Genomic DNA, 12104 nt, shown 5'->3' on the forward strand with positions numbered 1-12104 from the left:
CCATTCCCCGGCCGCCTCCCTCCCTCCTCGGCCTCGTTCAAGGTAATGACGCACTTTTTATTTCTGTTTGAATGATGGATTGAAATATTATGAATGAGAGCTAAGGTTAGGAGAAAAATTATGTTTGGGAACTATGGGCTATGGTTTGATTTTGTCGATGTTAAGGTTAATTATTTAGTTAGAAGTATATTTACCATGTATATTTTTGTTGCTATAAGTGTTGGTTATATTATTTGAGTTGTAATGGAAATGAATATATTTTATATTAATTTACGTTGTTTTGATTGATGTTTAATTTGAACCGTTTTATTAGATGGAAGACATGTTTTGGGAGCAGTTGTGGCGAAAACGGGGTCGTCTTGGAGAATTGTACCCCGACGAGTCTAGCAAAGATGCCCACGTCCCTCCTGACCTCCTTGTCCCTAACTGTGACTGTGGTCGTCCGGCCGACGTGTTTCAATCGAGACATCCGGACACAGCGGCTCGTTGCTTCTACACATGCAGTTGGGAGTGGTGTACAGCGCGGCAGTGAGGGCAGCGGCGGTAGTCGCGGGCGCGGCAGCGAGGGCGGCGGGCGTCCATGGCGCCGCGGGCAGCCGTCGTGCGTGGCCGGGGGCCGCGGCGGGCGGCCGGAAGGGGTGGCGCGCCGGCGTGCAGGCGGCGGCGGGCGTGGCGGGAGCGGCGGGCAGGCGTTGCTGGCGGCAGGCGCGGCGCCGGGCAGGCGGGGTGGACGCGGCGAGCGGGACTAGGCCGCGGGCCTTTTAGCCGGCTCTGTCGCGCCACCGCTCAGGGCGCGTCACTGCCGAGCCAAGATCGGTGGCGCGGCAGACCCTGCCACGTCACCGGTTAGAGCCCCCGGTCTTCGCCACGTCATCCTCCCGCCGCACCACCATGCATGGCGCGCACAGGCGTTTCGCCGCGCCATGGCAATAGGCGCAGCCAAAAGTGTTAGTTTTGGAGAGAAAAAAACAAACAACATTAGATTTAAAATTAGTTTAAGAAAGTGTTAAAAATAAAATAAAAATTCATCATGTGATGGGTCAATCAAAACAGCACAGCACCGGTAAAGCGCGTAGCCCGCTGCACAGGTAGGGGACGCCACTGACGAGTCAGTCAGTCAGTCGCCCAGCACCCGTATCAGCGCGAATCTGACAAGCTGATGCTATAGGATTCGCATTTATTACTGGTGGAGTACGTGGCCTGCTGCCTGCTAGTGCTAGCGGTAGAACAGGGCGGGGCTACCAAAACTGGCTTCACGGACGAAATCCAAAGCGAGCATGCGCTCGAGTAGGGCCATGTTTAGGCCTTGTTTAGATTGAGAAAAATTTCAACCCGATGAATAGTAGCACTTTCGTCTTATTTGGTAAATATTGTCCAATCGTGGACCAACTAAGTTCAAAAGATTCATCTCGTGATTTCCAACTAAACTGTGCAATTAGTTTTTTTTTTTACCTACATTTAATGCTCCATGCAAGTGGCTAAAAATTGATGTGATGGAGAGAGAGTGAAAAAACTTGGAATTTTGGGGTAATCTAAACAAGGCCTTAGATTGAAAGTTTTTTCAACCTGATGAATAGTACCACTTTCGTCTTATTTGGTAAATATTGTCCAATCGTGGACCAACTAGGCTCAAAAGATTCATCTCGTGATTTCCAACTAAACTGTGTAATTAGTTATTTTTTTTACCTACATTTAATACTCCATGCAAGCGGCTAAAAATTGATGTGATGGAAAGAGAGTGAAAAAACTTGGAATTTTGAAGGGAACTAAACAAGGCCTAGATGTATCATGTGTTGCAAATCGATCGATCCATCCATCCATTCTTCTCCTCTCCATGCTGCCTTAGATCTATATATTTGGAGAATTGGAGCAACTTTAGTTACGATATTATTATCATAGGCTCTCATCAAATCAAATCGCTACGAGAAGGCTCGGTCCTCCCGTGACTCTTGACACCGTTGGTGAAAATGGCAGGCATGCATAACACACGATCACACAAGATGAAGATTTGTTGTACCCACTAATCTCAAATCTGCCGCGGAAACAGCAGCACTAGTGGAGTACTAGGCTGCTCAGCTCAGCGAACAGAGGACTCGCTCGGCCTGTGCAAACCAAACGATCCATCCATAGCCCATTTTTCCACATGGATTCAGCAGGGCAGCCCAGCAGCGAGTCACGCAGACACGTTGCATTCAACTCATCCCCGTATAACCAACCATCTCCGTGCCCGTCACCGTCACCCAGGACGCGTACGTACGCACCTACCAACGACCGTCCGTCCGTCCGGCCCGGTACCGGTACAGCAGCAGAGGAGAAGGGACGGAGACAAAAACAAGCACAGGCCCTGTTCCACCAAATTCCCAACTTTGACACTATGCAAAAAGAAAATTCCCCGTCACATCAAACTTGCGGTACATGCATGGAGTACTAAATGTTGACGAAATCAAAAACTAATTGCACAGTTTGGTTGTACTTTACGAGACGAACGTTTTGAGCCTAATTAGTCAATGTTTGGACAATTAGTATCAAATAAAAACGAAAAGTACTGTAGCTGCAGTACCTCCCTGAATTTGGCGGCGCCGAATCGGACACCAAACTAAACGTGGCCACAAACAACAAACCCATCCGTCCACGGACGGACGGACGGACACACGACGCAGCAGATGCAACGGCAGTCGGCAGGCAGACACGGGGATCCAGACCCAAACCAACCCAACCCGGCATTTACTCCAGAAATCCACGGCCACGGCCAAGGCCAATCCCTCCGTCAAAAAAAAAAATACAATTCTCATTTTTTTTCAAGAAGTCTATCAATCTAAACTTTGACCAAAATTATATAAAAAAATATAAACATTCATAATACAATATTAATATCATTAGATTAGTCCTAGAATATATTTTTATAATAAATTTATTTAAATATATAAATATTAATATTATTTATTATAAACTTGATCAAACTTAAGCTATTCTGAACTTAAGCTGTTCTGACCGACACGGATCTCGTAATTACCTTCTTTCTTTCGGTACATCCGCCAAAGCAGTCACCTCCCGGCACACGTAGTAGCCTCATCAAAGCACATAAATTTACTGCTACTGTTTAGGAATCAGCCCCTCCAGGATAAGATATTTAGTATGTACTACATGTACCTCGTCAAAGGTTGCCTTGCATTCAAGCATGCTCCCTCCGGTTCTATAAAACAAGTCGTTTTGGATATCGACACGGTCTTTAAAAAACGACTTTGCTGTAACTTTTTGCTATAAAATATTTATAAAATATAGTCAATATATACTTTTATGAAACTACATTTCAAGATGAATCTATTTACATCACTTTTATATTTTTAAACTCAACCCAAAAGAAGTTATTTATAGTCAAAGTTTAAAATGTTTGACTTAAGACAACCTCAAAACGACTTGTTTAAAGGGAGTATCAATCTGGGCCTCCTGGGGAACCTGCAAATAAATAATTCTGCATTCGCCTCACAAAACAAACAGTGGGACAGTACGCACCACATCACGGCCAAACAGTACCACCTCCTTCCTCCCACAGTTAATTATTGGGTCGATAACGAGCATAACTACCTAAATCGATGCTGCAAAGCCACGGTGTCTCAGAGGTCACAGCACAAACAAGGTGGGCACAGAGACTGCAATTCCGTACTGGATATTTGGAAATCCATAATTCTGGAGCTTAGACACTAGGCTATCAGGCCTACATAGGCAGGGGCGGAGGAAGACACCGAGGGCAGTTCTTCTTGCAAAGCTCCTAAGGCCCCCCAAGGTGGGCGCCGAGCTCGCCAAGGTCACCATCATCGTCCTGAAGGCGGACAGCATCCAGCTTCTGCCTCAGGACCGTGATTGCGTTCATGATCAGCTCATAGGCTGTGATGGCGCCGGTTGTTTCTACAGTGAAGATGAAGCTGTCCTCCTTCGCATTGATCTCAACTAAGCCTGGCTTTCCCATGGCCTCAGCGTGCTTGATCACCTCATCATCATAGGTGTATGCCTCAGCATTGTCCACCACCACCTGATAATTTACACAAAAATAAAATGCAGCTGCTCAACACCATGGATTTATTTATTATAAAGGAAAAATACGCTAGTGAAAGAGACACAAGCAGCTCTGTCAGATGTTGCGCCAAGTGGCCCAGCATTTGTGATCAATTACAAGTTTGATTTCCACTAAAGCTGATTAACGACGGACAAATCATTCAAGCTGAACAAGGAACAAAGTGAGCATGAGCCAATTTATATTTGCACAGTTGCCATAATACAGAAGCTGAACAACCTGAATTAAACAAAACTGGCATGATGAAACAACAGTAAAAACATGCACGGCTCGACCTCACATTATCTCTGCCAACAAGACCAATGAATCATGCCAAGCACTTGGATGCAATTGTTGTCCTAGCAAGGTATTCTATAAAAAATGCTGTCTCAATAACTTACCTACAATATTTACCGTGAAATTCCCCCCCTTAGGTTTCAGGTGAAGCCTTCATGTGTCATTTAAATACCCTATAATTCTACATTATGCTGTTGTTTCTGTTGAAAGGGATAATTTATGGTTAACCTAAGTGCTCTGCATACCCCATCATTTCAGAAAGCATAACAGCATAGCTAGTGGGCTGCGTTCGTTGCCTTTACAGGGAAGAACCTACATTTGCAAAATAAAAACTGAAACATAAAGGTGATTCATGGTTCTAAATTCTAATACATTGGCAAGGAAAGTGTCCTTTATACTCAGGCGCACTACTAACAAACTTGGAAACAAACTCCTAACAATCCTCTCGATTAATGACTTCCTAACCAGCTCTTGCCAATCCTAGCCACGGGCTGGGCTCGGTGGATGTCGAGGGCGCCGCCGCCTATATTGGCGCCCTACAAACGAGTCCACAACAGAGCCACAGTGCAACTAGGAATGTCTGAAGTTGCCACCATTGTTTTTAAGACGTCGCCTAGTCATCGCCTAGGCGTCCAGTCGAGTTTCCAGGCTGGGCGTCGGCCTCGCCACGACCAATCGTGGTATGGTGTCCGCCTCACAGTAGAAGTCATCGGCTAGGCGCGATTTGGCGCTGTTTAAGGCCTGAACGGCCCGAGGTGGACGCCGCACGAGCTTGCGCGTGTGCGCGCAGGAGCGGGAAAGGGGCTGTGCGCGGGAGAGGGAAAGGACGCAGGGGATTTGCGCGCCAACGAGACCGGCGGGAGTCGAGCACCGGCGGGAAATCAGGCGCCTACATATCCCGCAAGGTTAAAACCCATCTCTTCCACGCGTTTCTTTCCTCGATTCGAGCCTCCCTTCCTCTTCTCCACTGATTTGCGACCCTGATATGCGCCTCCTGCCCTCCTCTGGTCCTCCCTCATCTCTGCTGATTGATTCACGGCGCCTTCCCTCTCTTTGTAAGGTAACAGGATAGGTACGTAAGCATCTCTTTCTCTCCCTTCGGCTTCCCTCCTCCTGGATGTGCACTGCCCCTGCTCTTGATTTGGATGTGCACTGCCTCTGCTCGACTTGGACTCCTCTGCAGCTCGCATCTCCTCTGCAGCTCTGCTTCCCTCCTCTTCCTCTGTTTCTTTCCATGTCTTTCCTCTGCTTGTGGCTTTGTTATACAGATGCTGACTGGAAGTGCTCGAGTTCTTTGTTTTACAGCTGATAGCACAATGGCAAGTCCATCTTCCATCATCAGCAATTATGATCCCAGGACTGATTTAGCTCGGAAGGGAAACTCTGCGGATCCAGGATGGAAGTATGGCTACTGGCCAAACCTTCAAAACAAAGATGTAGTGGCCTGCACTCTATGTGGTGTCTCACTTTTTGGAGGGATAAGAAGGCTGAAGAAGCATCTAGCGGGTGGCTTTCGAGGTACAATGATGTGCAAGAAAACCACCACTGCAATTAGAGTGGAGATGGAAAACTGCTTGAATGATCATCCCTAGATGATGCTCACGTTAGATTTCAGATCTGCAGTTACGCTATTTATATTTGTTTTGCCCTAGCAGCACTAGTCATTAAGTTATATTATGTCATTAGAGACTAATTTGTTGCTATTGAGTGATGAGAACTATTTTGTTACTTTATGTTGTGCACTAGCACTCTGGTAGCACTATTTATTATGGTATTATATGCTAAGACTTGACAATATTAAGGTATGATTTGCTTCTGAATTTTAGTAGCATTATATATTAAGATGATCATATGGCATCACCTCGCCGCGCGCCTTAAACGCCTAGTCGACTCAAATGGGCGGGCCGCCGCGGCTCAACTTATCGCCTTAAAAATAATGGTTGCCACACCAAAGCAACACACAGCTAGGGGCAAAGACCTAAGGAATGAGCCTCTCAGTCTTTTCGAATATCAGAAATTGAATTAGATGTTACAAGTTTTTTTTCTCAAATACATAGGAGAGCTGGTACATTCCTTTCTCAAAAGTCAAAAAAGAAAAGGTTAAGTGCAAAATAAGGCCCATTAATGGTAACAAGGTGGCCTGGTGACTTCTCTGCGGTGACCTTACAAGTCAATAAACAGTGTAAACTACATTTGCACAATCACTTGCTGATTTCCCTCCAAATGATATATTCTCAATACTGAGTCTTAATGCCCAAAATGCAGGAGATAAAGAAATACAACCTTTGATTAAATATTACTGATGCAAGCTACGATATTCTTTAAGTTCCATTAGAATTTGTAAGTGGCTATCCAATTATGGAAGTGTTTTTTATAGTTTTTGCATTTGGGTGTACACTTTACACTGCAGCTCAATCAATTTTCAGGACATACATGTCTTTAACTGCATGTCAAAACACAGGGTGCGTCGTGTGGCTAGACCTGGTAATGGATTAATATCCAAATCCAAACTAGAGGAATCCAAGAAAAATCCAAACATGAAGAATCCACCTCCAGTCCAGTTTAAAACATAGAAAATCCTATCTAATCCACCTGCTGAACATCCAAGGTCCATCCATAATCCAATTAACATCCAACCAAATGGGCCCTTGTCCTGGAGGTTGGCCTGGTGGTGGGTGGCGTAATCCGGCACGGCGCCAGGTAGCTGGTGACATTAGAGAGGAGAGATCCAGAGAAGGAATAGAGCTGGATGGAAGTCTGCTTTAGTCATGGACAGGAGCGTCCGGTGGGGTAGTCTGCTTGGAGGTGGCAGAGGAGCAGCTACTCCACCTAGGTGGCGTCACACAGAGGAGGCAGCCTTTACCTGTCGCTGCAGTGGGAGACCAGGATGGAGAAGACGCGACATGTGAGGGCACGTGGGTACAGATGAATATCCAATGGATTTTTGGACATCACGTTCTGGTTATCCATAATCAAAAACGTTTTCCGGACTTTAGGCACAAATATTATACAACTCCAACCCAATCCAATCCAATATAGTCCATGAAGAAAAATTCCAATTAATCTTTGCACAATCCAAGTCCACTTCCATGTCTACATGTAGCTAGGCTACCTGGACGCCCAGAAATTTTTCTCGCCTAGACTCCTAGGCAACACCTTTAGAACAGTGTGTAGGCGGGCCCTCCCTCCCTCCCTCTCTAACCAACAATCCCTAGAGAGCATAGACCACAAGCTGTCTTACAATTAGGCTCACGAAACTGATATGACAGATTTTGAAATACAGTACAATGCAAACTGCATTAGTGAAAGCATACAGTTACCACTATACAAGGAACTAGTGGTTGAATAGTATCATAGTTGCAGCGTGGAACTGTAAAGTACTACATACTGATAAATATTTAATTCTACGGATCACATCAATGATAGGTCAAGACAAGAAAATAATTCAGAATTCCTAGAGAAAACAAGCTGACCTGATTAGCAGAATCAAGCTTAAATACTTTTGTAGGGCTGCTTTCAATCAAGCTTCTTCTCTCTTCCACTGTCAATGTTTCCATTAGTTCTTCATTGATACGTATGTCAGGCTCATACATGAAAGTCACGGTAGCAGCTGGTGACCATTTGGCATGGTCCTTGCCAATTCCTTTCCTAGCAATGGCACGAAGCCTTAGTTCTTGCCCCCGACGCAGCTTTACAATAAGTATGCCCCTGAAATCAGCAACAAACAATAAGCTGACTACTCAATAGCTACTACACTAACAAATTTCAGGCTTCCCAAATGCCAAATGTATCCATATTCAAGGCAAAAAAAAACATTTTTTTAAGGAAATAGAAATAATCGTTTCTAAGCAAACAAATCTGATTCAATTGTCTTCCCTCCAGATTCCCAGTAAAACAAATTCCTAGCAAAATTTTGCCCAGTACAAAGTGCACTGACTTTATGTACCCCATGAAAACATCCATACAAGCATAACATGCATCCGTAGCATGTGTTTTACATTTTTTAGTGGATGAAACTTTTGAAAGGTTTTGACACTGAACACAAGAGTTGAAAACAGATACTAAACAAAAGATACATCTAGAACCATGCTTTTTTATACCTATCATGCTTCAAATCACTACCAATTAGAACAGAGATTATTACTATATGCTCATAATGCAGCTGTCCTAATAAACAGTGCAGTACAGGGATATTTCTTTTGCCCCCGCTATTTCAACATATATTAAATTGATCTAACCATTAACACTTTATAAAGTACAAGATTGGTAAAGCATGGTTAAAAGACAGTTTAATAACAGTCATATATTGTCCATTGCAACCCTAAGTGTGGAATGCTGATGGCACCAATTTCTTTGTAACAAGGGAATGTGCACAAGAAGCTAGGGGGGAAATGACTGTAGAGGTTTCACCTTTTAACCAGCTTAAATTTAGGCATAAACCAATGAATATTTATGAATGAAATTTGATGATACTAATGCAACCATTAAGATCCATCACATATAGACTACGGCCCTATTTGGAGCCACTTTTCCCTCTTCACGGTGAAAAAAAAAAGAATACAAGACCCCCCAAACGGCACGATTCCAGCGCAGCTTTCTTCCCCCGCTATTTCCCCCACCACACCCTTTCAACGTTGAAGCCGAATCGGTTCCCAGGGAGCCATGGGAGGATCTCCCTCGATTCTTCTTCAACCTCTCCCTACCCCGCCTCATGGACGTCGGCCCTGAGCCTGACCCTCCGCCTCGCCATCGCCGCCCCCCTGCTGCCCGCCTTGTCGGCGCCATCCCTCGCCTCGCTGTGCTCAGAGGCACGAAAGGCCACTGAGCGCCCAGCCCTTCCCAAAAAAACCACTGCCACATCGTGGCCATCCTGTGTGCCGAGACTGGCTCCCCTTCCTCGCGTCGGCGACCGTCCCACTCCCCGTGCCATCACGGTGCACCCATTCCTCGCGCCGGCAGCCTTCCTCCTTCCTGCATCCCCAACCGGCCACTCGGGACTCACCGGAGGAGAAGACGAAGCCCGGGCAGTGCATCTCCCACGGTGGAGAAGACGAAGGCGTGGCCACAGCCCGCGGATCCCCAAAACGGTACGATTCTTGCCACTGGATTCTTAGGGAAACAAGTTGTAACAGAAAGCCAGCTTTGATTCAAAGCGTGGCTGAAAAAATCTGTCCTAAACAGGTCCTACAGCAGTGCATAGGCTGTTGCTGATACAATGAGGCACCACATGTCACAAATTCAGCATTCGTGAACACCAAAAGGTCAGAGACAATTAACAGGGTATAAATAAGTTCCAACCAACTTAGTACAACAAATAGAAAAATTACAGAAGGTAGGCCACGGTTGCTAGGAACACTGAAGGAACTAGAATATCTACACCACTCTAGAACAAATAAATTTATCCACTAAAAAGAGTTCAATTGTCTGCCAAAGCAAGGATAACACAATGATAAATGGAGATCTCAGATTCAATTGATTCCAAGCCTCAAACAACATTACACATTCTGATGGACCCATCATTCAAATCAAAATTATAAATTATTAAGCATGACTAATAGCAGAATGAATTGAGCAACACACAATAAGACCACAAGCAGGTGGGGCAGCTAGCTAAATGATGGATGACTTGCCTATTTTCGTTCGAGGTATTCGCTCCAAAGGGGTCGGTGCCACCGAGTGCCTGCTGGTAGGCGCGTGCTTGGTCGACTGGGCAGACCTTGGGATCCATGGACCTCAGGTCGTTGGATGTGACCTCGAGCGTCTGGTCGGAGTCGGTGGCGCGCGCGGCGAGGTGAAACTCGACGGAGCAGTACTCGCAGGAGCCGTCGCCGTCGCAAGCGTCGCAGTCCCGAGAGAAGCGCATTTGCATGGCGGCGGCGGAGGTGAGCGGGATGAGCCCCAGGCGGTGGGCGATGAACTCGTCGTTGAGGACGGAGGAGTTAACCTCGATCTCGACGAGATCGATGGCGACGGTTGGGACCTCGGCGATCATGACGCGGCGGAGGGCATTGGCCATGCTGGCGTCGGTGTCGCGGAGCTCAAACTTGGCGTAGTCGTCCTTGAGGTCGCGGATCCGAACGCGGGGGAAGCGCTGGTACGATGCGCCGGCAGGGCGGTCCATCTCCCTCGCGCAAGCGCCGGCCGCCGCCGGAGAGGAGGGTCCTGGGGTTGGTTGCTAGTGTGTGTGCGACGCCGCAAGGGTTTTGGGGCGGGGCGGGGTAGGGTGGGGTGTGGAATTGGGAATTTGGGGGGAATACGGCGAGAACGCCGAGAGACGAGCCTCAGAAAGACGAAAAGGCCGTGTTTGGTAACCTGGACCTGCCCAGCACGGCTCCTCGGCCTGGCTCTGGCCTGGGGGGGGAACACGGCTTTGGTTCACTGGCCCAAACATGCCTGGATAAACTGATACTGTATTTGATTTGGGGCTCAAATGAGTATAGTTACTGTGCACCATAGTTCGGTAGCCTTACCACCGAACTTCCACCTTTTCTCTTCTTGTTGATATTTCATCGAGCATGGCGTGTGGAAGGCAAGCTTGTGCCGGCGGGCGGACCATGAGGACGCAGAAGGCAGAACTCCATCTCGCTGAGCACGCCGTTGCCATCGAAGTCGCCCTCGGCGAGCATGCCGTGGAAGTCATCATCGGACATGCCGCCCAGGCCTGGAGCACGAGCGCCGAGGTATCTGCGTAGGCGTCGGTGTTGCCGTCCCCCGGCGCGAGGCGGTAGAGCAGCGGCGAGCCGGGGCAGTCAGTAGCGACGTCGGCCGTTGCGGACACGGAGGCGGCCCGCGAGCGCCGGGAAGAGGCCAAGTGCGGCCTCGAACACGGGCGGGAGGATCGATGGACGGCGGGGGAGGTGGAAGAAGCGGAGGCCGCGCCGGCTTCCTCCCGTGCGGCTGGCTTCTTCCCGTGCGCCGGTGAAGGCTCCCCTTCGGCGAAGATGCTCCAGATCCGGTGAGGGACGCGCCGGAGATGCTCCCCTGCGGCTCCGTCCTCCACCAGGGCACCGACGGCGAGGCTCCCTGCGGGCCGGTGAGAGCTCCCCTTCGGCGAAGATGCTCCAGATCCGGTGAGGGGTGCGTCGGAGACGCTCCCCTGTGGCGCAACCTCCGAAGCTCGGCCACGGCGCGGGGCGGGGCGGGGCGGCACAGCGCGGGCGAGTCCACCATGCGGCATGGCGGTCGCGTTCGAGAAGGAGCGGTGGGAGACGGGGTGAGAGAAGGAGCGGTGGGAGCCAGACGGGGCACTCGGGAGGTGAGTCCACCATGCGCGTGAGGCTTCAGCGAGTCGGGCCGAAAAGAAACGAACCCCTCTTTCGTTTTTTCTGGGGCCAGGCCCAAGCTGCTTTCGATCTCGTGTGGAGCAGACTCCGAGGTTGGACGAGGTCCACCAAACACGGGAGTTGCAGCCTGAGAGCGTAGCCGGACCGTCGGGCCACGTTACCTAACAGGCCCGAAATGGATCCGTATTTGTTGCCCCTAGTAATCATATTCATGGTGAAACAAAATATCCTACAGAACGCTTTGATTATGAGTAATTAATATCAGTAACATATGAAGCTAATCATGAGTGTTAATATTTGCATAGCTCGCTGATTTTGTTGATTCGGTTATAATTGTTAGTAACCTAGAAAACCGAATTATGAGCATTAGCATCTGCGTACCTTGCTGGAGTTTTATTGATTCAGAAGACGAAACATGAGAATTAGCATTTGCATATGATGCTGAATTTGCAAGTTGAACATTTAGGGGGTGT

At 48.0% G+C, this 12104-nt stretch overlaps 1 protein-coding gene across 1 annotated transcript; it reads right to left on the reverse strand.

Moving 5' to 3' along the window:
• Positions 1-3452: 3452 nt before the first annotated feature.
• On the reverse strand, positions 3453-11853 carry LOC136545879 (DNA-directed RNA polymerases II, IV and V subunit 3-like). The gene is made up of 3 exons (XM_066537850.1): positions 9979-11853; positions 7822-8056; positions 3453-4030 (listed from the first exon to the last, which is right to left on the reverse strand). The coding sequence occupies exons 1-3, from the start codon at positions 10467-10469 to the stop codon at positions 3770-3772; spliced, it is 987 nt and encodes a 328-aa protein (XP_066393947.1). The 5' UTR covers positions 10470-11853; the 3' UTR covers positions 3453-3769.
• Positions 11854-12104: the final 251 nt, after the last annotated feature.

The sequence above is a fragment of the Miscanthus floridulus genome, chromosome 3 (genome assembly GCF_019320115.1).
Source record: "Miscanthus floridulus cultivar M001 chromosome 3, ASM1932011v1, whole genome shotgun sequence".
Classification (NCBI taxonomy): Eukaryota; Viridiplantae; Streptophyta; class Magnoliopsida; order Poales; family Poaceae; genus Miscanthus; species Miscanthus floridulus.